This window comes from Zalophus californianus, chromosome 8 (assembly GCF_009762305.2).
Source record: "Zalophus californianus isolate mZalCal1 chromosome 8, mZalCal1.pri.v2, whole genome shotgun sequence".
Taxonomy (NCBI): Eukaryota; Metazoa; Chordata; class Mammalia; order Carnivora; family Otariidae; genus Zalophus; species Zalophus californianus.
In genome coordinates this window covers 24,095,693-24,122,226 of record NC_045602.1, presented here as the reverse complement: position 1 = coordinate 24,122,226, position 26,534 = coordinate 24,095,693, and the positions used below count along the sequence as shown (strand labels likewise).

The window sequence follows — 26,534 nt, the reverse complement described above, 5'->3', positions numbered from 1 at the left end:
AAGCATTGCTATTCCCTCAGTCCACATTCAGAAACACACCTTTTTGTCAGCTACTTAAAATCATTAAGTGAACTTAATTAGGTTTGTCAATCCCTAAGGCTGCCAGGGTGGCAAATAAGGCATTATATTCACTGTCCATTAACAGTCTGTTGCCTGAACAAGACTGTGTGTTTTCAGAGCTGTGCATGAGTAGCCTCACCATTTCCTACGCAGAGATCTGCCCAGTGAGTCTGGGAGACACCCAATTTCAAGGCTGTCCTCTCTAAACCTGGCCCACTGCCCCAGTGGCCACCTCCCCAAATCCCCCGGGACAATTTTCAACAGGCCTCTCTGAGCAAGAACAGAGTCAAGGGGTATATTCTTTGTGTGAAGACAGGCTCCAACCAAGATCTCAAGCCAAGTCTGTTTTTTTGTTTGTTTGTTTGTTTTTTTAAGCCAAGTCTGTTTTATCAACAAGTTCCAAACCCCACCAGCTGGAAAAAAGAGAAAAAACAACAATAATCCGTGCAATCAAAAGTGTCTTATTTGGAAAAACTGGAAGAGCTGAGCAGGTGTGAACTATTGAGGGACAGGGAGTGAAATCAATTGCTAAAGGCTAGAAAGAGCTCAGCTGCCATGTTCTTAAATAGCACAGATGAGTGAGGGAGCTGGAGGAACCCCAAAGAGTTCGCTCTTCCCTTCTCCTTGACCAGGCTGCCCACGGAGAGGGAGGGCTAGGTTCTTCTAGCCATGGGGGCTCAGATTTCTTCCTCCGCACAGAGCTAAGGCTTTGGGATAAAGAACAGTGGAGTAACCAAATGTTTGTTAGAACCTGACGTCCATAATCCTGGCAGTAATGTGGCATGGACCTTGTCTTTCCTTAGACCCAGAGAAGTCCACCTGGTACATGCTAGAACTTTGTCTCAGAGCACTCCACCTGGTACATGCTAGAACATTCCCTCAATCCTAGAGCAGTCTAACTGGTGCATGCTAGAACTTTCAGTCTCAGAGCACCCCACCTGGTACATGCTAGAATGTTCCCTCAATCCTAGAGCAGTCTAACTGGTGCATGCTAGAACTTTCAGTCTCAGAGCACTCCACCTGGTACATGCTAGAACTTTCCCTCAATCCTAGAGCAGTCTAACTGGTACAAGAGCTAGAACTTTTAGCCTCAGCTCACTCCATCTGGTACATGCTAGAACTTTCCCTCAATCCTAGAGCAGTCTAACTTGTACATGCTAGAACTTTCAGTCTCAGAGCACTCCATCTGGTTCATGCTAGAACTTTCCCTCATTCCCACAGCAGTCTAACTTGTGCATGCTGGAACTTCCTGTCAACCTCAGAGCACTCCACCTGGTACATGCTAAACTTTCCCTCAACCCCAAAGCACTCCACCTGATATATGCTAGAACTCAAGACCTGAGGCCACGGCTGACCCTGGAGAGTGAGCTGGTATCTGTACTTCTGGGGGAGCGCAACAGGAAAGACAGGTTGCACCAGAGAAACTGAGAGCCTTGAGGAAGTCGCCCCCATCTTCAGCAGGGAGGGGGAAGCAGAGCCAGGAGCAATCTCTTCTTCCCCTGCGGTTCAGCTGAAGACACACAACCAGGTACCATCCAAAGCAGAGAATCCTGAATCTCCTAAATCTGGGTGGCCCCGATGGCCACCCGGCCTCTCGGCTAGTGCCCCCACAGAACAGAAACTCCCAGATGGGTCCTGCTGTCTCCTCCCTGCCCCAGCACCTACCATCCCCAGACCCCATTCCCAGAATGCCTCTGCTCCACCCCTGCGGTCCCCACACCCCAGCAGGACCCACCTTCGTCCCCCCACGACACCTCCCCCCCGCCCCGTCCCCTCCCTGCAGCCTCTGGAGTCTGGAGCATTTGGGGCAGGGTCGGCAGGGTGGCCTTGTGGGTGGATGGAGGCTGCACTGCATGTTTACGTCTGATTCGACATCTGACTGAGTCTTCCCTGATTGTTAGGAGTGTTCCTGACTCCAACTATGTGCAATTCCCCGTGTCAATCAAACTCTTTTAAACAGCAGCTGCCACTGTTGTTGCCTTGCAGAGCACTTTAGAAACTCTTCTATTTAGAGACCATGCCAGCCCCAGCCTGCATCACGCCTTCCATGCTAAGAGGCCCAGTGGCGGCTTGAGAACCTTGCAGCCCTAATCTCTCAGTAATGAAGAAGGAGGGCAGACAGAAGGGAGGGAGAGCAGAGAGGGGAGGGGAGCCATGCAGTCTCCCAGGAAGGGCCCAGTTAGGGCAAAACAGGGGTTTTGTCCCTCTCCCCCATGCTCAGCAGGCGCACACAGGTAATTCACTTGCTCCGGGCCCAGGCCGCCTGCAAGGTACGCCCGTGACGCTTAGCACCTGCCTGTCCCCTCAGCCTGTGGATAACAGATGAGGAGGTGGTAACCCAGGGTGGAGAAATCGGAAGGGTGCGCTGTGGGGCCTTACCCACTGCTCTTCCACCCAGGGATGTGATTCTTTCTAGTCTCCATCCCCAAGTGGCTCCGTGCACCTGTTCTCTTGCTGCCTGCAAGTAGCATCTCTCTCACCCTGGCAACTGCTGTAAACAGAACAAGACGACAGTGTTAGGGCCCCTGTTTGCCCCCTGAGGATCCCAGGCCTGGCTGTGTCCCAGGTGACACGGGCTGGAGCTGGGAGCTCATCTGCCGACAGAGTCCCCCGGGAAATCTAAGGAAACCGTGACCTTGCCATGGCTCATGGAGAAGCCTGATGCTGTGCGTGATGCACACATGCCGCTCACCATTTTTGTGTCCTTCCGCACCCCTCAGCCACGAGCCACCAGGGCCGGGCCATGCTCTGAGCTGTCCCTCACTCCAGTTCCTCTGCCACAGATGTCCTCCCCTCACGGTTCCCCGGCCCCACAAGCACACCTCCGAGTCCTCGCCTTCCTTCGAAACCAACTTAAAGGCTGCCTTCTCTGTGAAGAAACCTCAGTAGGTTTGCCGTTAATACTTACAGCCTGCTCTGTGTTGGTTACAAACACTCCCAGGGATCAGAGTCAAATTATTTAATATTTAACAACGGGTCAGGCACCGCACAGAGCAAGCCCAGTGGAGACTGACACTGGATAAGACACCAGATCCTTGAGATCCTTCCCCCACCCCGCTGTGCAGGGGGTTAACTTTTCAGTTGCTGAATAATGGGGAAAACTAGGGGTACCAGGGAAGAAGCCAGGGGACACTTGGGGGACAGTGGCCCTTTATCAGATGGTACAGAAATTTTTTAATAATGACTTCGGCTCCACCAGGGGGTACCCACTGAATATCAAGCCTACCCATTTCTACCCACCCTCCACACCCAAAAAGTGAAAGAGGTCTCCTCGGAGCTTCAGGGAGTACTGGAACCAAGCCCCAAACTCCAGGATGGATGAACCTATGGAACGATCCCTCAGAAAGGAAGTAGGGGGAGCCATGGACTGTTCCCCTCTCACAACTGCTCTGTGATTAGGGGAGGCTCACATGAAGGACTGCTATGAGCCAGGCATCGGCACGCATCCACCAGATGCTGAGTCCTACCAGGTGACTGACCCACGCCGTTTCTCACACACGCTCCTCTTAACACACCTACAGGTTCTGGCTGCAGATTGTTGTTTGGTGGGGGCAAGGATCCAGAGCCACCGTGGCTTTTGACAATATCTCCATCAGCCTGGACTGCTACCTCACCAGTGAGTTCACCCTGTCCCTGGCACTTGTCCCCAACCCAGACAACCCCGGGCCTCACTTACCCTCCTTAACCTGAGCCCACCTGCCTCTCCCACCTTCCCCGGGGGCATGCTCTGCTCTCTCCCTTAAACCAGGCCTCACTTAACTCAGCCCACGGGGTCTTCTCTATTCTAGTCAGTGGGGAGCACAAGATACCACAGGATACGGCACCCAGATCAAGAAATCTATTTGAGAGAAATCCAAACAAGGAGCCAAAAGCCTGGGACAGTACAAGAGAGGTCCCCGTCTTTGACCCCACAGGTAAGGGTTCAACTTACAAATTTGAGCAAAGTCATTTTTTGTTGTTGTTGCAAAAGGCAGAAGAAAGATACGGGTTGTGATGGCAGTGGGGGGCTGTGTTTAAAGAATAAAATAGTCAACCTTTAAAAGGACCATCACCTCTACCCTGGCTATAGGCCTCTAAGGGGAGGTTGTTTGGGTCTCTTATTGCCTGGCTGAATGGAGCGTCTGGAAGTTGAGCAAAGGAGCAACTCTCCTCTGTGCCTGGGGAATACCCAGGCACCAACACGGGAGAACAAAGCTGATCTCCTTTCCTCAAACTCGGTCCCTTGAAACCACTCCCCATTTACTGAACAAAGGAAACCTTACATCAGACTTCTTGTAAAGGGGGTCGGGCCCCAAACCAACGTTATTTGTAGCACAAAGCCATCACGGGTAAAGGCCCCAAAACTTCACGTTCAACCCATTTCCCCAAACCTTGGCTCCCTTCCAAAGCTGTCTGTTTCAGCATCTTCCAGGCTGAAGGACTTCTCATGGGGACTCTTGCTGCTTCAAACACAGGCTTCTTCAGCCTCTGGCTCTAAACCATGGTGTGACTTCTCAGCTATTCTTTGTACAAGGAGGAAATCTCCTAGAATCAGTCTCCAGAGCCAGTATGATGTTCCTTGGCAGTTATTAGACCTGTGAGCCTCGCCCCAGAGAAGCTGGGGCCCAACACCAGCAGGTCAAGGGGTTCCCCCAGGTGGGCTGGATGCCTGGGCATGGGAGTGAAGTGAGTCACCTGGAGAAGTACGTGTACAGCACTGTCCACCCACACTCTTTTTCCAATAAAAGATCACTTTATTAAAATAACAATAGATAAATGATAAGTTTCTACTTAAAATGTAAAATCCTTGTTTAGTGCAAAGTACAAAGAGAAAAACAAGTGGAGACTTACACCTTCACACTAAATTCACTGACTCTCAACTTATTTTGTAAATATCAGCTTTGCTTTGTCTTCTAAGAAAGAAACCCCTCCTTTCTCTGGCTGAAAAGCCGCACCAGGTGTAGCTCTCTCTGTCCCCGATTCCTGCCTGATCGAACCCAGTAGCCAGACCAGGGGGGAAAAGTTCATTGCTTTTCCCCCTCACCTCCCCCCTCTCCTCCCTTCACCTCTAACTAAACCCTCAAAACACTTTTTCATTTGTCTACATGAAGGGGAACCTGCCACCTCCATTTCCCTACTCTGCCTTATCATTCATGAAAACGGCTAAGATGAGGGCTGCAGCCTCCTGTCCATCATTTGCCACCACTCCCCTCCCTGCCACCCACCCCAGGGACGGACCTCCGGGACTCCCCGGGCCCTGGTCAGTGATTGCCCCCCTGCAATGCATTCAGGACACGTTCAGCAAACCTCGTGGCAGGCCCCGGCCCTGCCTCACCACCAACCCTGATTACATAGCGGGAGCTCCGGAAACACTTACAGATTGGCGGACTGACAGGGTGACAGGGTGGGTTGGGGTGGGTGGCCCTTGAGGCTTGAGCTCAGTTCTTGGATGTTGGCAGCCAGCACTTAGGAGCAGCCATCCCCGCCACTTGACTCCCCAGTTTATTGCCATATAATTCCCACTGTCCCTAAAAGGCTCATCAATGAGGGTCCACGCAGTGGCCACTCAGACTAATGAAATCATGCAGTGGCTGGAAAGCGGCGATGCTCCCCCACCACCTCCAAATAAAATTGGAAGCGAGTGGCTGCCTGAGAGGCTGGAGCTTCCTCTACTGCCCAACCCAGCCTCAGAGCAGGAGGCAGGTGGCTATGGGACAGTGTTCTGTCTCCAGGCCCCCTTCTGGAATGACCCCGCCTCTAAGGGAAGAGGAACTGAGGCAGATACATCCCCAAGCAGCCTTAGTGGGTTCCTTGGAAAGGCTTTAGAAAACTGAATACAGAGACAATGATTTCCCAGGAACCCACTCTTGCACAGGGGAGCTCGAGGGCAGGGAGAAACTGAGGCAGGCTCCCAGCCCCTGCCCCTGCTGACAGATGTCCCAGCCCCACCATGCTGCCCACCCCTAGCACCCTCTGAATCATCAGGAGAAGGAGGAGCAGGGTCGCCTTTCCCCACCCCCCACAGGCAAAGCCCATCACGCCCCCTGAGGTGCCACTTGGCCAGGACCCAGCCTCAGGGTCAAGGAGAACAGGCCACCCTGGGTCTATGCCGTGGCCCTCCCTCACCTGGCTTTCATCTAGACCTACACACAGCTCCTACACACTTCCTCTGGGGCCAGTTACGTGCTCAGAGATGCTGAGCTGAGCAAGACCCAGGTCAGGCGGTCAAAGAACTGCCAGTGTACAAGAGGAGAGCGCAGGTAGAGGGGGAGGGGTGCCTGCGAGCCAGTAGGTCATGGCCAGCAAGGGGAAGCTGAGACCAGTTCAGAGCTTCTGCCTTCCTGAGGGCCTCTAGAGAAGAAGGGAGGGCTGCGGTGGGAGGGGAAGGGGAGGGGAAGAGCGATTGAGGGGTCTGCCTGCCTGACCCTGGGCTGGGGTGTTTCATACACCAACCCATCCAGACCTCACTCTGGCTGGGGAGAGTTGGTGTCATTACCACCGTGGGATGAGAAGATGGTTTAGAGGGATGAGTCCCCCCGCTGGTAGGGAATGGAGCCAAGATGTGACCCCGAAGTCTACGTTCTTTCAGCCAACTAAGCCATTCCAGGTAGCCAAGTCCAGAGATGAACACTGAACATGGGAAAGAGCAGGAAAGCATCCCTACAAAACACCTGCATGTCCAGTAAACACGTCAGCTCCCAGCCTTCAACAAAGGATGGGGGACCCCAAATAACAAGATTTCCTTCCCAAAGTTCAGCGCTGTCAGTTTCTGCTGGGCTGGAACAAGGTCAGCTGGTGGCATTTCAGCTCTCCTCCTGGCAGGGGTTAGAGCAGCTCCTGGAAACACAAAAGGTACACGGGGGCTTTTGAAAACAGTCACCCACGACACATCCAGGTCTCCCTAAGCACTCTGAACGTCCCCAAAGTCAGCCCCATGACAAGGCCCTGACCTCTGGGTCTGGGGGTTCCCTCACCCCAAAGGCCACAGGGCGGAGCTGAGCCACTGGAGCATCGAGGCAGGGAAAAGCCTGTCCAGGTGCTTCCTGAAGCATTCTCGGAAGCCTGAGTCACTTTAGCTAATCAGATGAAGAAACTGAGAGAGAAAATGGGGCAAGTATTAAGTCTGGGAAAATTACATTTGTCAGCTTTGCACATACAATTACACTAACCAACTGCTTAGGATAATGCAATCACGGGACTGCAGAGTTCTCTCTCTCTCTCTCTCTCTCTCTTTCTCTCTTTCGGCAGTAATGAAAGTGCAAGCAGGCTCTGCCACCCCCTCAAAGCCCAGATAAGGACAGGCAGGACCCCCAAGGCCCATGACCCTGCTTCAGCTTCCTTACCCCTCTCTCCTCCTGTGAGCTCACATGTTGTATAGGGAGAGCAGGAGGGAATCAGCTCAGAAAACTTACATAAGAACCAGCCCAAACCTTGGGCCCAACCCACAAGTATCAGTAACTCATGGAGCCCTGGCATCAAACCACACTCTCGCCTCTGAGTTGGTTAGTGATGGTTGGTTTACTGTTTTCTGAGTACACATCTCTTGCCGAAGGGCAGGGGGGCAATTAAAACTGTGTAGGATCACGAAAAGAGCACTAGACCAGGAGTCAGCAGCTCTGTGCACAGCCTTGGCAGGCCTGCACTAGCAGGCTATGGTCCTGGGGTGGGTCCTGCCTCTGCACAGCCTTCTCTCTCCTCATCTAACAGCTGGGGCATGTCAGCAAACCCCCACATAGCAGAGCTCAGAGGAGAGGCGCTAATGGCAACACAGGCAAAGGCAAGCAAACTGCTTCTTTTAATAGTCCAGGCTTAAAGTAGACAGTCTCCAGGTCCCTCCCCATCACCAGCTCCGAGGTTTTAAGGGCTGAAGGGATAAGGGTGTAAGGGACCCAGAGCTTTCTTGGCCTATCTCTCTAATTAACCCATGGCACTGCTAATGTGCCCAGAAGAAAGGGTGACAGACTGTCCATTTTCCCGCATGCTCCTATGACTCAAGAACAGATGCCAATTTCAATGAGAAAGTTTTATGTGTTTCATATAAATTGATTGAGTCTATTTCTGCTAAATGCATTATCCATTCACCACAGAACAACTATTAGAGCTAATAGAATTTGTAGCTAGAGCCATTATGGTCCAAGCGTGCTCTTCTGGGGATGACAGCATTGTTGCAAGGCAGACTTGCCAGGGCCCGGCCCCCTCGCTCAGAACCTGTCTTCTCATTTCCACCAGAGCCTTCTGTGCTCGGGCACTGCAGGCCCAGCCAAGCTCACTTCGGCGGCATACCCAAATAGTGAGGAGTCAGCGAGTTCCTGAACAAATAAATGTATTCTAGTCCAGTCCCAAACAAATCATAGCATCCTATCATCTGTTGGCACTGCAGACAGCTACCTACAAGCTGGAGGGAGCTGGGGTCCCTGCTTTCGCCTTAGCTCTTTACCGTGTGCCGGTCTGGGAGGCAGGAGGCCCCCAGACATATGGGGAGGACAGGAAACAAGTAAGGATAGAAGTGCAGGGGAGCCCTACTCATCCCGGCGGGGGGGGGAGGGGAGGGGACTCTGATTGGACTCTCAGCTCCATTGCATCATTGACAGCCTTCCCCAGAGGTGCCCAGTGACAGAATCTGGGACTTACTGAGTGCAGCAGGGACCCAGATCCACCTCAGGCTTTCTCCAAGTGTCTCCTCACGCCATCTGCTTCGGGTCACCTTGCGAGGGGAGGGAGGACCCAGAAGTGCTGCTCATTCAAAATGAAGCTTCCTGGTCCCCACAGACCTGTGGAATCTGAATGTCTAGGAAGAGGAGGTCACACTCTGCATTTTTAACAAACTCTCAAGGAAAGCCTGATTTGAAATAAAGTTTCGCAATCCCAAAGGGCAGCCTGACCTCTTGAAAACAGATGAGGAGGAGCCTAGGCCTGGGGAAGGTGAGGGGCTGGCTCAGAGTCACATAGCATACTTTTAAGTTTTTATCTCTCAGACAGCAAAGCATTTTGTCGTCTCCTCTTTACACACCTAAAAACCACCAGTCACTGGGCGGTGCTGGATGTGAGCAACTGTCCTGGACTCTTCTGTATGCATTATCTCACTAGGTGGTTCTCTAACACAATCCCCCTTTCACAGATGAGGAAACAGAGGGTAAGTAACTTGCCTTAACTTATACAACTTGTATAAAAAGCTAAAATACATGGTCCTTTTAAAAATTGTATGGGAAAATTAAGTTTTCTAAGCCAGGTAACATTTAGAAGGGCAGGTTGTCATAAATCTTAAAGGAATTCTACCATTGACTAGTCTTCTAGAGGAATCTCTTTAAAAAAAAAAAAAAAAAAAAAAACTCTGTCTAAAGTTTTTGCTTAGAGCACATCTGCATCTTCACTGATACTCCAAACAGCACCCTCAGCACACGATGTACCCACACACACGTAAGAAAGCTGATAATTGCAACCAATTGGCACCCCTCTGTGTACCCCAGTCCTCACTGGTGCACATGGAACGTACTTTTGTCAGCAGCCATTCCACTGAGGGGAGCAGTTCCTTACGACTTGGGCAGGCATGGGCCGTAGATAGAATCCTGGGGACTTGTTTGGGCGGCTGGCCATGTTCCTGTTCAGCTGGTCTGCTTTTTTACCGAGTATTGTGGATTATCACCTATTTATAGCAAGGGAACTCGTGAGGACGCATGAAGCATCAGCCTCAACAAGGCTTGTGGGCCCCCAGTCCCCACGGCAAGTTCAGTGCCCACCCAATTGCCCTGTCACTCTCCCTTTGAGAGCGGCTCCCTTCCCTGGGAGCTAACGGGGCCAGGCTCCGGGAAGACAGGCGTCATGAACTAATTTGTGATGCATGATGCCCGTGACTGACATGCAAGAGTCTCTTCCAGTGCAAGAGGTTTTTGGTGTTAGGAGAGCCCGTCAGCATCCCCAAGAGGTGGCCTGCGTGGTTGCCGAGGGAGAGAAAGCCCTGCCATGGGGATCTGGTGACAGTGCAGGGCGGAGGAGAGGGCTGAGCAGGAGGCTTGCTCCCCACTTCCCCCGACAGAGCCCCCCTACCAGGAACAGTTTCCGGGGCCAATAGTGCACCATTGCAGGCTGCCCCCTTGGATCTGTACCTGGTTACTAAGCATGTTCACCTTCTTTCCTCTGGTCCTTACCTCCCCCCCAGGCTCCCCGAGGATAGACATTACTATCAGAATGCAAGATGGCAACGCTGTTGGTTTTTTGTTTGTTTGTTAGTTATTGAAGTATAGTTGACACACAACTGCACATTCATTTCAGGCGTACAACACAGTGATTTGGCACATCTATACACTATGCTGTGTGCTCCCCACCAGTGTAGCTTCCGTCTGGCACCACACAACACCATCGTAAGACCATTGACTAGACTCCCTATGCTGTACCTCTCATCCCTGTGACTTACTCATTCCATGACCGGAAGCCTGAACCTCCCACGCCGCTTCACCCATTCTGAGTTGGGTATACTTTCCAAGAGCACAGACCACCTGTGTTCAAGTCCCAGCTATGCCACTTACTTTAAGCTACTTCCTTCTCCTTTTTGTGCCTTTGTTTCCCCACGTAAAAAAAAAAAAAAAAATGGTGCTTTTCTCACTAGTGCTTCCATTTCATAGGCTCTATAAAAGGATTAGGCGAGTGCATGCCTGTCCCAGGCTGAAAGAGGTGCAGGACACAAAGTGAGCTGATTGAGTCATTGCTGTGTTCCTCATTTCAGAAGTGAGGAGACAGCATCAGAAACATTGTGTAGCTTGTCCCCCCAGTTAAAGTGCAGAGCCAGGATCCAGACTCAAGCTGGCTCACTCCAAAGTCTTCCTGCTCTAACACTATGCCCACTGGGAGCAATCCCAAATACCATCCAGCTGCTGAAAAGGGAAAAGCTCTTGCTGCATCCAGATCGACTGGTTTTCTCTTTCCAACTCAGGAAATTCAGCTCAGCATTCAACACAGAAAGCATCATTGCTTTCTAGTCAGTGTGTTCTTAGAATTCCCTGAATCCTAGTCCTTTAAAAAAAAAAAAAATCATGCAGGGCTGAGTTCAATTCAACAAGCTTAACAAGTGTGTGCTATATGCCTGGTCTGTGCCGAGCCCTGTACTGGGTGCCCCAGGGCCTACAGCTGGGAAGGAGCCAAAGCGCCACTCTTGAAAAAATGCACCACCCAGAGCTGGGTCCACATAAGCCTGAGATGAAACCACTGCTCTCTCAGCACAAGGGAGATCCTGGCTCCCTTTCCAATTTCTAATTCTGATCACATCTGGAATTTGGACGGGTCCTCCCCCACCCCTATACTCCATGGCTCTGACTTCACCCTGTGCTGGATGATGAGGAGGTCTTCATCCAAGATGGGTGCATTGCAAATTCTACTGAACTGATCATCATTTTTGAAAAGAAATCGAGTGTCCTTTGAGAAAGGAAAGAATCTATGCTGTTACTTCAGAACTTCCCAACCGTGGGCCCCACTGGAGAAACAGCACAGCATCAACCAGCTCTGACAGACTCGAAAACACCTCACGAACCCCCAGTCTAATGCTATGTGGTGGTTGGAATCATGGCCAAGCTACAGACAAAATGCCTTAACACCAGGCCATAGTTCCTGTTAGCAGAAGAGATGATTCACTGCCTTTCTCTCCTCTGGATGGCCTCAGAAAACATGTTGCTTTTACCCATTTGTTTCAGTGAAAGGCTGCATAAGTGGGAGACAACAAATGATCCAGGAACTCTCATCTCAGCACAGCTTGATTAAGATCATTTAGCTCCAAGACCAGCAGAACACAAAAGGCCCCTCCATCAGTGCAAATGCATTAAGCACTTCTTGTGGGGAAGACCACTTTTAATTATCACCCTACTCCCAGACTTGCTGGTTCAGCCTGCAGAACAAACCTGCACCCCCTTGGAGTCTATTCAGTTTTCTGCTTGTTGCAGCAAAGCTTCAGTGGTCTTGGACAGAGAGATGTTTTGTTTTGTTTTGTTTTGTTTTAATTCATCTGGGCCCAGAGCTGAACAGAGGAACTAAGAGGAGAAAGACTGAAATACTAACTCTAGATCACATAAGGGGATCCTCCCCACTTGCTCCTCCACTGGCAAGAGGAAAAGGGACAAGAGGTGGAGTCACCCTGGCCATCACCGAGTCGAGGAGGAGAGAGAAGACACCTGGGAGAATGCAGCCTAGCCAGGGCCCTCCACACTGGGTGCTTACACAGAAGACGTGGAAGCCAGTGAATGTGCTGGTGTGGAGTTTGGGGGTGGCTAGATAGTGATCTATTGCTTTATAACAAGTTACCATAAATGCAGTAGCTTAAAACAACACACATTTGTTATATTCGTTTCTGCAGGTCAGAAAACTAAGCACAGTTCAGCTGCGTTTTCTCCTTCATCATTTCTCATACAGTTGCAATCAAGGTGTTAGCTAAGGCTGGGTCTCATCTGAAAGCTCAACCAGGGAAGGTGTCGCTCCCAGGTTCACATGATTGTTGGCAGTTCTTGAGAAGCCTAGGAAGAGAGGAGGAGGAGAGAAAGGGAGAAAGACAGAGAGTCTGCAAGCAAGATGGAAGTTAGTTATAATCTTATGTAATGTAATCATGAAAAAGACATTCCATCCCCTTTACCATATTCCATTGCTTAGAAGCAAAGCAGAGGTCTCACCCATACTCAAAGGGAGGAAACTAAGTAAGGTGTGACTACCAGGATGCAGAGATCACTGGGGACCACCTTAGAACCTACCTGCAGTGGGCTTTTGTATGCCAGAGATCACCTGATTACCAGGAAGCTTTGAGAACTCATTGTGGAGGCTGATGGGCAGAATTCCTGTTCGTGATCTCACGCCTATCAGACACCTAAATATTCACAAAACACCCCCTGAGTGCCAATCCACAGCAAGACGATAAATGCATTGGTCAAGAATCCTGGAGACTAGGGTTCTAGCTTTGTGATTTGAGTAGAATCAAACATTCTGGGCCCCAGTTTTTTCCTTCGTTGTGTAAAGCAGAGATAACAGTTACCTGCCACACTTCTTTCTCGAGCAGGTTATTGTAGTGAGCAAATGAGCTCATTTCTAGCAGACTTTGAAGGGTACAAAAGAATATACTAACATAAAATGTTGTGACATTGTTATTAACATTATTATTAAAATATATAATGGAAAAGATCGGGCCAGTTCACTCATCCTTCCCATATGTTGCCCTCTATAAATTTTCAGTGTATTTATAATCTTCCTCCTCCCCAAACTATGAGCTGTGCACCTTTGTTTATATGGAAGTGTGTGTTCTGAGTATATTTTTCTTTGAATTTTTTTGCAAAAGTTCCAGGCAAATCCCAGCGAGGCACTCTCAGAGCTAAAAAGGGAGGAGGGGTAGTATTCTGCATTTTGGGTCCTCTCGTCCAATCAGCTCCCTCCCAACACAGTTCATCTTCAACTTGCAAATGAAATGCTCAAACTCCATTTGGGGGAAATATATGACTTATGTGGGGCCATAGAGGATTGCTCCAAAAAGACCCACTCACTGATACAAACTGAAAGAGCGATTTTAGTCTTTTAAAGCTTGTCAAAATCTCAGTCATATGAGGACTCCAGAACTTTCTCCAGGAACAGCTTTTTAATCAAATCCCAGGAGATTGGATTTGAGAGGCCTGATTTGGTTTTTACAGTGAATATTGACAGTATCTTCATAATAATGTGAGCACATTTTACACATTTAATTATTATTTTTTAAGTGACTGACGGATTGATCCTATTCCAGGATTAATGTTAACGAGTGAGGAAAACAAGGCATGGTTTGGGCTCGTCCAGCAACCTAACAGAATCAGGAAAACTCCTCAGGGCCTCAGAATAACTACCTGGAAACAAGGACTATTTATTTTTCTCAACTGGCTTTATGATTTTGATCCTACTTACTAGTCCGTACAGTCTATGAAATGATAGTTGCTGTCAACTGTCAGGTCAGTGGAGGGTCCACACTACTAAGAAGTAGGACTCGAGCATTCTCTTAAGGACTACGGGGCTCCCTACATGTCAGTAATGTGGGTGTGGTTGTATGTCTATGAGTGTGTGCTGGTGTGTACGTGAGTGACAATGTGGAGATGTGTGCTGTCTCCTCGGGCCCTACCCCTTTCTGTTGTGCAGTCATGGCTAAGAGACAAAATACCTTTCAACAAACACCCATTTATACTACCAGACTGCCTGGCTCTTGCCATCCTATATTGCTCTAATGCTAATACAGGAACACAAAGGGCCAAAGGTGCTCCCGCCAAACCACACGCAGTACCCTCAGCATGCATGATCTCCTCCTCCTGACCCCTCAAGGGGGTTTGAGGGCTGATATTTGGCCTACTCTCTTCTTTCTATGTTGTTTCGTTCTTCACTCAACAAAGGTTTATTAACTTCCTCCTACATGACTGGCACTGTTTTAGGTCCTGGAGACAAAGCAGTGAACAGAATCGACTAAGCCCTACTCAGCTTATAGAGCTTACATGCCAATGAGGGTGACAGACAACAAGGCAAGTGTACGGTGATATATTTCAGATAGTGATGTTTTGTGAAGAAAATAAAGCAAGTTAAGAGGACAGAAATGACAGTGGCAAAGCATATGTGGTGTGTGCGTATGTGCTACAATGATGGGGGTGTTAACAGAGAAAACTCTAGGTTCCTTCAAGTGTGTATCAGAGCAGAATCAGATGATGCTATTCATTACTAACATTAAAGTCCTACTTTTTACTCCTAGGCAGACTTGGCTTGGGAAAACCTCCAAGGCCCTCATGGCATAGCTACAACTCTCATAAATGCAAAGGCCCTGACTATGAAGTGTGCAGAGACACAACCGAGAGTGGATGAAAAAAGGGGAGCGCATGCCTGGGCTGAGCAGGCCAGGCGGGGAGAGCGACCCAAATGTCTGGCTCCCCACCAGCGCGAAGGCAAGCTGAAGGCCATGTATGGTGTCTAAAGAAGCTTCGGAAACCTACTCCCTCTCTCCATCACTGTTTGAGGGATAGCAGCAGGAGTCTCTGGTCATTGCTGGAGATCTTGATTCTAGAAGGGTCCATTCAGATTGAAGTAGGACCCAGACAATGGCTGGGAGCCCAAGGAAGGGTCCAGTGCCATAACGAAAAGTACTTTATAGATGATTGCTGACATTAGTTCAGTGGCCCTGTACATGACTAGTGTCTTTAATTCAGTGCCTGATGATGGGGAGGCGCATATCTCTGTGATCTTCTTGGCCTTTTCCCCATGTTTGTTTCTTATGAGGCTGCATTTCCGGCCGCCATGGTGGCATCATAAGCGGGAATAAGAAAGAAGTGTCTCTCCTCCCCTTTTCTCTAGGCCTCTCACTCAGACACATTGCCTTCTCTTTCTGGTCCACCATTTGGTCCTATTTCTTCCCCTACTCCTTTCCCTTCTGCCCTTGACATTTGGATTTCCCACCTTCTCAGGTGTCTTTGTTCTCCAATTCATCCTAGAAGGTCCAAGACCCAGACGCAGAAGTCAGGACATTTGTTCTTTCTAGTCCAAATCACTTGGCCAGTTGGGCCACCGGCCCTCCATCTGTCCATCTGTCAGAAGTGTCCCAGTCACAAGGGCCTTGTAAGGATTTCACCCTTAATGACTTAGAACCAGACCATAAGCAAGAACTACTAAGAATAAAGCAATGAAGGGTTCTGGCCTCCTGTACTGTTGCCCCTCTCTCCAGACACAGTGAATCCCATTACATAACCCCCATGGCCAAGCACCAGACTAAGGTCTTCTCTCCCCACCCGCCCCAACCAGTCCATGGAGAAGAGCAGATACGGGCAGAAATCAATGACTCTTCAGGCCTGCATGTGGCAAGGCTGGTGTTCGAACCACCACCACTTCCCACTGGAAACTCAAAACCAAATCCACTATGTGTAACCCCCAGATGGGTGAGTCTGCAACAACCCTCTCCCCATCAAATACTTTATTAACACAACTCTGGCCTTGAAACCAACTTGGGAATAACAAAATTAGCCCTGAAGACTCCCTTAACTTAATTTTTACAGCTCTGTTTTCAGGAGAGTGTTGTTCCTGTGACCTTTCTCTTCTCTCATGTGTTACTGACATTCCCTCAGGGAGCAGGGGGTGGCTGAGAACACAACACAGCAACCATCACAGGAGCCATTAAAAACGCCCTCGGATTGCCGGGTGTCAGAGCTGTTTAGGGTAACTCCATCCTGAAAGCAGCTTTTATCTCAACAGCCCTGACTTGTTGCCCTGCTGGTGGGGAGCTGGCTAGCTCAGAGGTTCCCTTCCATGAAGAGATATCTGCCTCCCAGCAGAGAGGGACATGGGCCTCTGGTCTTTGTTCTCTGGGAGACCTCAGCATTTTTAGGCATCCTGTCTGGTGGAACTGTGTGAGGGGCCAAGGAGATGATGATGTAACAGTAAAACACAGATCATGTGCAGGAGCCTACCTAGCACAGAAGACAGGGCTGGTGTTTGAATTATTGTTACCACCTCCTAACTTCTCATCATCAAAAAAGAACAAGAGAGAAATGACCAGAAAGCTTTGCACAAATGAACACTGTGTGTATGTCGTGTGTATATGTGGTGTGTGAGTGTGTGGAGTGTGTGAGTGGGTCATATGTGTGATGTGAGAGTTTGTGTGATGTGTGTGAGTGAGTGTGAGTGTGAGCATATGAGAGTTTTGTGGTGGGTGTGTGAACATATGGAGTGTATGTGTGGTGTGAAAGTGTTGTGGGTATGAGTGTGTGAGAGTATGTGTGTGAGAGTTTGCATGGTGGGTATGAGAGTGTGTGTGAGAGTGTGCATGTGTGTGCATATGTCATGCAAAGAAACAGTCTAAGAAGCAAACTAGAACATGGAAAATTCACCAACTGAGAACTGTGTTGTAGGAAGAGTAAATGTGACCTGCCTCTCCTCACTTAACCCCAGATTTAACTTTTCTACATGGTCGCCTATCTGGTAAGATAAAAGTGATTCTCCCCCCCTTCCCTATCTACTGACCTAACATGGTTTTCAGGAGCTAAACTTGCTGGAGGCTGGAGGTGTTACATAAATGTGCTATAATGAAATGCGTTGAAATTGGAGGCCCTGTTCACTCATAATCATAGTAATGTCTTTCTACCTAAGGTTGGACTTCCAGGAACTTCCACCATCTACTAAATAGAAGTACCAAGATATCAATATATCCCCAAATTGTGAGATAAAGGCCTCTTGCAGCTAGCTGGCCCTCAGCCTGAGGCAGAGATATGGGGTCACTCTCACGCCCTCACCCAACACTGAGTGTAAAATAAGATTATACATAGAAGGACATGCTGAAGCACTAGGAAAACATGTGTGACAGTGAGAGAGAAGAAAGTGGATTAGTATAAAGTATTTATAGTTGAGGGCCATTTCATGAAAGGACAAATAGCCCTAAACAACTGGTTAAGTCTGGGTGGCACTACCAAGAAAAAGTTAAATTATACTTAGTGGGCTGTATTCCAAAAAGGCAGACATGATGTAACAGCAAGTTCTAGGCCATGGTCCTTGGAGATGTCCCTGATATGTAGTCTGAAAAACCCTGCAGCCCCAGTAGTAGAAATGCAGTTGAGAGACTGACCAGACAGATGATATACAAGGGCTAATCATAGCAAGTGACCTCAAGTGATACCTACATTACAATTTTTCTCAAAGATTCTGGGAAGATGGCAGTGATGGTGGTACCAGCATAGTTGTCCATCTCTCTGAATCTAAAAGCAAACAACCATATATCAAAACTGAAAACCCATGGACATTTACAACAACAATTTTTTATTAAAAAATACCCCAGATACAAATGGATGCAGACGAAGTGCAACCACCATATGATCTGCCTAATATCAGCATCTGAGCAAGAGAAAGGAGATGAAGGCAACAGGCTGTCTTATAAACCTGAGAGCAGGAGAAAATCGCTGACAGATACTTGCTGAAAATGACTGACAACCAATTTGAGAACCATTGCTCAATCTAGGAGAGGCTTTGTCCAGTCCAGGTATATGTGAGTACAAGGGGCCATGGTAATGTTTGAAAGAGCTAGGGGGACCTGGCCACCAAGCCTCCTTTCCAGGAAAGAGCCCATACCAAGAAGAAATTTCTAGATTTTACTCAATTCCAACATTGAGTAGGATAGGAATAACAGAGACATAGACAGATAGATGATAGATAGATAGATGATAGATAGATAGATATCCAGATAAATATGAAGGAAAGAAAGAGAGCCAGAAATGTTTGAAGGAAAACCACCATATTTTTCAACACTGTATGAAGAAAAGAATAGAAGGAGCTCTGTGAAGTTAGAAAAGCTCCTGAACTCTAAAAGTCCTAGAAAATTAATTTCATGTAAAAATGCATAGGTATGACTGTATGGTGACTAATATAGCATAATAAAATTAATTAATTAATTAATTAATTTTTAGAAATAGAAAAATAAAAATGCATAGGTATCAAGACCAAATCCTATCCACATTACAATAAGAACTTTAAAAGAGTGTAGAAGACAAAACAACAGCCCCACACACCAGTGAAAGCATACCAGAAAGACCCATCTACAAAAGAGATCAAAATTGTAACCTACTTCCAAATGAGCTGACACTAAAACAGTGAAAAAATAACAAAAGCCAGTGTTACAAAAGATTAAAAATGAAGTGGTAAAACTCAGAAAAGAATTTGAGATAAAAGGAAAAAATAATTTCAGAAATAAAAACTAAATTAGAAGGTATGCAAGAGCAAATACACCCAACAGTTAATGCCTTACAAGAAATAGAAGGTGAAAAGAGAAAAAAATTTTTAAATAAAAAAGATGACATCCATCAAGATAGGCAGAGAAGATCCAAAATGCAGATAACAAGAGTGCCTGAAGAAGAAAAATCGGAGAAAGGGAACAAAACAAATGCTTAAAGCTGTAAGTCAAGGAAATTTTTCTTATTGAATCTAATTATTAAAAGAGCACACTGTGTTGCTGAGAATACTAACCCAGGTGAGCAATACCAAAGGGTATTCTAGTAAAATTGCTGGAAATTAAAGAAAAAGAAGAAAAGGACTTTGGGCACCTAACCAAAGACAGCAAGTGATTTATTAGAAAATGAAATTTAGATTATCATCAGAGTTTTTGATAGTACTACTTTATACCAGAAACAATGGAGTAAAATATTTAATATACGCAAGAGAAAAAATATTATCAATATCCAAGAACTCAAAGAATATTATTCCCATGAGCTCTTCCTAAGGAATCTACTTGAAAATAAGCTTCAGACAACCAAAATGACTAGAGATATTTCAGCATGACTGATAGGAGCATTAAACGTATAGCACTTACAGAAGTGAGACTAACTAAAGGTTAAAGAGGGAAGAGTATTGTATGTAATGGTGATATGCCCAAACAGAGTAGCTACAGTACAACTTTGGGAAATTATAGGAGAAAGGAGAGCACATACATCAAAAAAAATTTTTAACTCATTTCAGTTTTTATTTTTTTATTTATTTTATTTTATTTTTTAGAGAGAGAAAGAGAATGCAAGCGGGATCATGGGAGGATGGCCGAGGTAGAGGGAGAGAGAGAATCTCAAGCAGGCTCCATGCCCAGAGCAGAGCCCAGCAAGGGGCTTGATCTCACAACCCTGAGATCCTGACCTGAACCGAAATCAAGAGTCAGACGCTTAGCCAGTTGAGCCACCCAGGGTCCCCTGGATCTCAGTTTTTATATCAATGATGGTAAAGTAGCAGTGTTGTAGTTCTGATACTATTTTGTGTATTATGAAGGATAAAGTAACTGAGTAATTATAGAATATTCTAAACCTATTATCACCTGTGTTCTTGAGAACCAAGATTCTCAGTGTGGAAAAAAGAAATGCCGATGTAATACAGAAGAGATTAAATTTAAAACCTTGTAGTCCTGAATTTGACCTGAAAGTATCATTGTGAGCTCATGAGGTATTTTGTCATATACATATGTATCTACTTCATATGTATGTATGTTTATAGTGATACACATACATGTATCTTAGCTCTGTCCTCTAAAGAAGCCTAGAAACAATCACCAGCCCAGTAGCAGTAAGTGTCTATGGCACCTAGATTGTGTACTTACAGGATGTTTTTTCACTAAAAGAAATCAAAACTTTTGAGAAGATGGCTGAGTCCAGGTCTAGGGAAGGAACATTTCATCTTACCAGATAGCAAGGAAACAAAATAACTTAGGAAGCTACCACTGAGCAAAAATGTGACAATATGAACTTCTAAAGGATAATAATTATGATTAATTAAAACTCAAAAATATGTTTAAATTCACAGATTAATAATGATATATAAGAAACTAACTGGTCAACTTCAGAGGATGATAGAAAATTAATCCATCATCATGAAACTATAAATAAGATGAAAGAATTGAGCATTTATCCTGCCTTTCCTGTATGAACTGTACCACTTGGTAACCAAATAGTAGATGAAAGGAAGCATCTTCTTATATATTCCAACTAATAAATAAGTGAAAAAGATATCATTTAAATATCATTATTTTGCAATTCCCAATAAATAAATGTAGCTAAGCATTAAGTTTCAACAGTTGCTAACATTCAAAAAAAAACAAAAAACAAAAACAAGAATCACTGATCACATATCTAGAAGGGGATGCTGCTCCATTATTTAAAGATTTGAAACAGATGATAGAAATGTTTTAACCTCACAATGGCTACAATATGTGTATTATTTTTATTTTTCCCTAATAAGGAGAAAAATTCATTAATTTTCATCATGTACCCAAAAAAGGGTTACTTTTTTCAATTTATAATAAAGAATGGTGTCATATACATTTATTGATGGTGAATGATTATATTTACTTGGATTTGGGTCATGACTTTATTTAATGGTATCTACAATGGCAGCTGAAATGGCTCAATATGCCACAGCTCCCGTGAAGTTCAGCTCAGTCAACAGATACAGATAGAATTCAATTCCATGGCTCAGAATCAAAATGGTACCAAAAAATCCACCAGCTCCATTGAGTGCTTTTCTGTGGTACAGCCACATAGGCCTTCAACAGGAGGCAGATCCTTATTATTGTGATTAATAGTAATAGTTGAAAACTTATTTTCCTTGGTATCACGCTTTATTTCTTTGCATTCAATTGAGCAGATGAGATGGCTTAGCAACAGTAATAAAACTAGCACAATCACTGTCTAGCCTATTATTTTTAGCATTGTGCGGTATATTACTAATTGATTTGTTTCTTCTTGGAGGGTACTGCAATATACTTAAAATGAAACCCAGTGTTTAATGGGTATTTCCTTACTCAGCTGTCTATAACCAATCAGTATTTTGATGTTTGTGGGTTCTTTGTACAATTTAGATGTGAATGAGTATTAAACTAACTTTCCAGTGTGTGGTATAAATAGAACAAGATAAAGCAGTTCTTTTTTTTTTTTCTTTCCTAAATGAGTTTTAATACAATAGTTTTGGTCTTATTTTTGTTGGTTTTTATTTTTTTCCAAGAGAAAAGAACCAGGCTTCCTCCTTCCCCTACCCCCAATCCAGTCTCCTCCTTGGGGGGAATTTGATCCTCCCATACTTAGGGACCAATGTAGACTCTCACCTAGGGGAAGACCAATGTAGACTCTCATCTAGGGGAATACGAGGACCCTTGTACTCTCGGATTGGCAGCTCAGCCTCAAGCCCACCACATTACTAATCTGTGACCTTGATCTTCTCACCAAAAACCAAGCTTTTGCCTTGTTTCATGACCCAATCCCTCTCTCTTACATCTCTACTTCCTGGCCTTGTAAACATTCCAGTTACTGGATTTTCCTTTTGATACCTTTGGCTCCCCCTGATGCTAAGCACCTGCTTTCCCTGGCTTATGCCCGTGACCCCCTAAAGCCTACACTCTGCTATGCTACAATACTACAGGGTCACAGTTCTGGGGCTGAGAGTCCACCCACCATGCTATCCTGACCAGACTCTCACCTGTCCCTCATGGTGGCCTGCCTACTCTCTGGGCCTGAGCAATCTTGGTACGGTCTGTCCTGGCTTTACGTGCACCCAAGGCTTATGGATTCAAAAGAAAACAAAAAACAAAAAACAGACTCTCAGACAAGTTCCATGAGGATTTCCTGGTGAGTCTAGCACCTCTTCAAGTCTTGAGCTGGAACTCAGAAGATCTATGCTTAATTCCTGGCTTGACTGATTATTCATTCTGTGTACAACAGGCCAGTCACTTGGCTTCTCTGAACTTGAATTTCCTGATTTTTAAATTTAATACATACATAACATCACAGTGCCTGACTCATATTATGTGCACATTCTATATTGAGAGGCTTTTGCCCCCTTCATGGGAGGAGTTTACTTCTTAGGTGTCTGAGGTTCAGCCCTTCCCGCCCAACACACACACAGAAGGAAGCATAAAACAAGTCAGGAAACAAATGGCTTCTACCCTGGGATCACCTTGACTTCTCCTGCCCCCTGGGACTACTGTCACTAATCCTCCTGCTTCTCAGGTTCTGGACCTGCCTGCTTTGATCTATAAGGTTGTATCCAATACTTTCCACCCCCAGAGACACTTCCGAAAATCAACCTAGTGTTTGCCTACCCCCTTATGGTTCTCACTCTATCAGCCTTAGCTTAGAACGGATCTCATGCCTGGATATCTTGCCTGATGTTCTGCCAGACCCTTCCTGCTTCCATGCCTCCTCTGGGGCTTTCCTGGGCCCATGGCAGTTAATACGACCAGGCTCAAAGCAGCAGTAATTTGCAATTACATCCATGAACCCACCTCTCAAGCAAGGATCTGGAAATTATTATGGCCTGCTCCCAATAAGCCTTAACCCAATGCTCAGCTGAGGGGGGCCAACACTGTGTTAGGCACTTTAGAGGGACACCAGAAATAAAGCAGAATAACAATTGTCCCTGTCCCCTTATACAAACCCACAGTTCTGGTAACCTTATCTCGAAAAACAGAATCTAGCATTAAAGTCCTAGGAAGGACACAGGATCAGGGATTCATGTAGAGACAATCTGAAAAGGCTAGAAATCGTCAGGACAGGAAGCTGGGAAGGGCTTGATCACCACCAAAGGATCTTTGGACATAAACAAAAGAACCCCCAATTTCTAGTTCCTTCTCTAAAGCTAATTTACTTAGAAAAGTCTCCTCCCTTCTCTAGAATGTTCTTTCTCCATTTCAACAATGAAGTAGATGGACTTAGTTCACAAATCTGGTTGATTCTCCTGAGAAAGTTTTTACAAAATGCAAGTATTATCCTCCCCGAATCATCGTCCAACCTAGTATCTTCTAATCAGAATCTCCAGGGCTCTGAAATTCATACTTTTAAAGGTCCTCAGGTGTTTTGGGGACCACTGAATTCAGTGATCTCCAAGGTCCCATCTTGCTGTGACATTCTATGATGTCAGATTCCAGACAGAATGAGCAAAGAGAACCAACAGGATGAAGCTCAAGCAAGACAAGCCCACATACATAAGAAGCAGGACAGCCCTTAGACAACGGGCAATGAACTCAGAAACCCCATTCCCCATTCCCCAAAGAGGTAAAGCTGGTGGGAAACATAAATTGATTCCAAGCAACTCCGAGCAGATTTATGAGGGTCAGGGCCATCTGAGGGAGCAGGCACCATGCCTGGAAAGCTGCTGAAAGTAAGAGAATTCTAGCTGTATAAATCATGATCTGACCTGGGATGGCAATCCCATTCCCATGGAATCCACTCTAGAAAGAATTTTCTCTCTGGACCTTTCCATCAGAAATCACTGAAAATAAAAACAAAATTTTGTGTATAGAAATCACCTGAGACTAATATATGTCCACTGAGTTGGGAAAATACTGATCCCTTTATTGAGAAACAGCCCTAATGTCCCCCCTCTTATGGAATGGGGAACATAAATCTTGAGATTGGGTGTCTCTGCTTCCCACAGTTAGAAATTGAACAGGAGGGGTGCCTGGGTGGCTCAGTCGTTAAGCATCTGCCTTTGGCTCAGGTCGTGATCTCAGGGTCCTGGGATCGAGCGCAATATTGGGCTCCCTACTTAACGGGAAGCCTGCTTCTCCCTCTCCTACTCCCCCTGCTTGTGTTCCCTCTCTCGCGATGTCTCTCTCTGTCAAATAAATAAATAAAATCTTTAAAAAAAAAAAAAGAAATTGAACAGGAAGTTATGCAATTTTAAACTGTATTCGTCATGCATCTCTAATGTCATATGTTCTTCTACGCACTTTGCTTAAGTCATTATTCAGTAGTCTCACTAAGTCCAATCTTGGTTTGTTCAGATTAGGAAACTGAGGCTCAGAGAGATATATGATTTACCCCAGATATCATAGCTGGTCAGGAGCAAAATCCAGGGTAGGAAAAGTTAGTCCATCTGGATCCAAAGGGCTTCTCTTTCTACCTCACCAAATACCCTACCTGGTCAAGAAGTAGAATCCCAGCATCTCTGGGAATGTGTCAGAACATTTAGATCAATGTTAATCGAGACTGAAGTTAGAAGTGGGTCCCACGGAAGGGGAGATGCTCAGGTAGGGTGCCACACCCATACCTTTAGCTCTCTTCCGCAGCACACTCTTGAGGAAAAAAGAAAAAACACACACACACACATATATATTCTTTCATTTCCAGGATTGAATTAACTGTATGGATTGTCATGGCTCTGCCTCAGATTGAAAAGGCTGCCCCCAAACCCAGGCTGCTTGCGTTAGGCACATATTGGATCTGAGAATAGGCTTCAAAGAGCTGGAGATCATATGGAGCAAGTGGATTTTTCAGCTCCCTTTCCAGGATTATCTTTTTTTCTCTGTCCCCATTCTCATCCCCAGCTCACTGAGTTTAAATCCCTAGGTGCTGCTGGTGGAGGATCTATATTCACAGAAACTCCCCTGGTCACATTTCCCATTGTCAAGAACAGCACCTGCCCTGGGTATAAGCAGGAATCATGGACACAATGCATATTTTTAGAGTTTTGGATTTTACAAAGACCTTTCATATCCCGTACTTCCTTTAATCCTCATGCCAATCCAGCCCCTTTTACAGACCAAGGAGCTCTATCAAGGTCCCACAACCAATAATTGATAAGGCTGCCCCTAAATCCATGTCCTTTTCTATTCACCACTTGGGCACAGCCCACACTTAGGATTTGGGTGCTGGAGAGGATAAAAAGGCAACTGGCCAAGAGAGCTCTGCTAAAATACCCTCAGGATTCGAAGAGTTAGCTCTTTGAAATAACAGGTTACCTCCTTTAGAATACAGAAAGATCATAAAATTAACAATCAACCATTCACACCAAACATGAATGGATTCATCACCTTCTTGCCCTTGAAACGACCTTCAGAAACCAAGTAGAAATCAACATCTTCATTTCAAAAAGGTGAATCCAGCAGAGAAAAGCATTGAATACACAGTGTTGAGTAGCTGTATACATTGGAATCTCAGCTAGGACTTTGGTCTCTGACCTTGAGGTCAGGGCAGTATCACAAAAGCCCACCACACTGGCCAAGTTTTCAGATTATCAAAACTACCCAGTGTGATCTCAATCTGATTGCTTGTAATTAGCAACCCATATTAAGCTTTCATTTCCACATCATTAAATTAGTTGAAAGTCTTCAGAAATTTTTTCACTTTAACGTTTTAGTGAGCAAAACTATGTATACCAAATTAATTTTTCCACAATTTTCTATAGGTAGAATTTGACTTAATCACATTAGAGGGAAATAATTTCTTCAATCTTATCATGAGATTTTTATATTTTAAGTAAAAGTAACTTATCAAGAACACATTTTTAAGAAGTTGTTATAGGTTGTAAAAATTTTAGAATTCTGGCCAACATGAAATCTGACAATTCTTCAAGATCCAGCCTGGCTCAAAGATAGAAAGTTTCAAAGGAAATGGCCCAGTGGCGGTGAAGGGTTGGGGTGTGCTAAATGATCCTGAGCCACCCCCAGAAGGCCACGTAACGACGCTGGGTGCTCTGGGTGAGGGACTTAGGAAAGGAGAGCATGCACCAGAGACAAATGTGTTGTGTTTCCCCATTTTTTTTACTTTCTCTTGCATAGAGAACCTGAAAGCCACCTTCACTGTGTTGATGAACCTGAGTTGGTTGTAAATAAGGAGGCTGAGCCCTGTTGAGGTCCTGACAGATAGACAAAGCCACTAGCCAGGTGTGCAAGGTTTCCTGCTCCCACCACTATCCTGGGTCCCTGGGCCAACGGGGGCGGAGGGTCATGGAGCTGACTCCATGTCCGGTTTACTCTTTTAAGCTTCTCCAAGTGAAGAAGTTCTTACACGCCTATGTCCAAGCTTTGGGAGCAGGTTCAGTGCAGTCACAGTAGCATAGATTGACGTTGTTTGCCCAGCACTGTGCCAGACTCAGTGAGAAACGAGGGGAGGGTCCAGCCACTGCCCATCTTGTCATACCTGACAGGGGCCTTCTCTCCTTCCTGGTAACTCTCACAGGGCCGTGTTCACCAGACCCTCGGACGGTTTTTTTTTTTTTTCCTTACCTTACCGTCCTGTGTTGTA

At 46.1% G+C, this 26,534-nt stretch overlaps 1 protein-coding gene across 1 annotated transcript in view; it reads left to right on the top strand.

Moving 5' to 3' along the window:
* ALK (ALK receptor tyrosine kinase) overlaps positions 1–26,534 on the top strand; it is a 685,531-nt gene that overhangs the window by 597,727 nt on the left and 61,270 nt on the right. The window contains exons 10-11 of the mRNA XM_027621933.2: positions 3,582–3,676; positions 3,849–3,974. Coding sequence (XP_027477734.1) covers positions 3,582–3,676; positions 3,849–3,974 — 221 coding nt within the window. The remainder of the gene's footprint in view (positions 1–3,581; positions 3,677–3,848; positions 3,975–26,534) is intronic.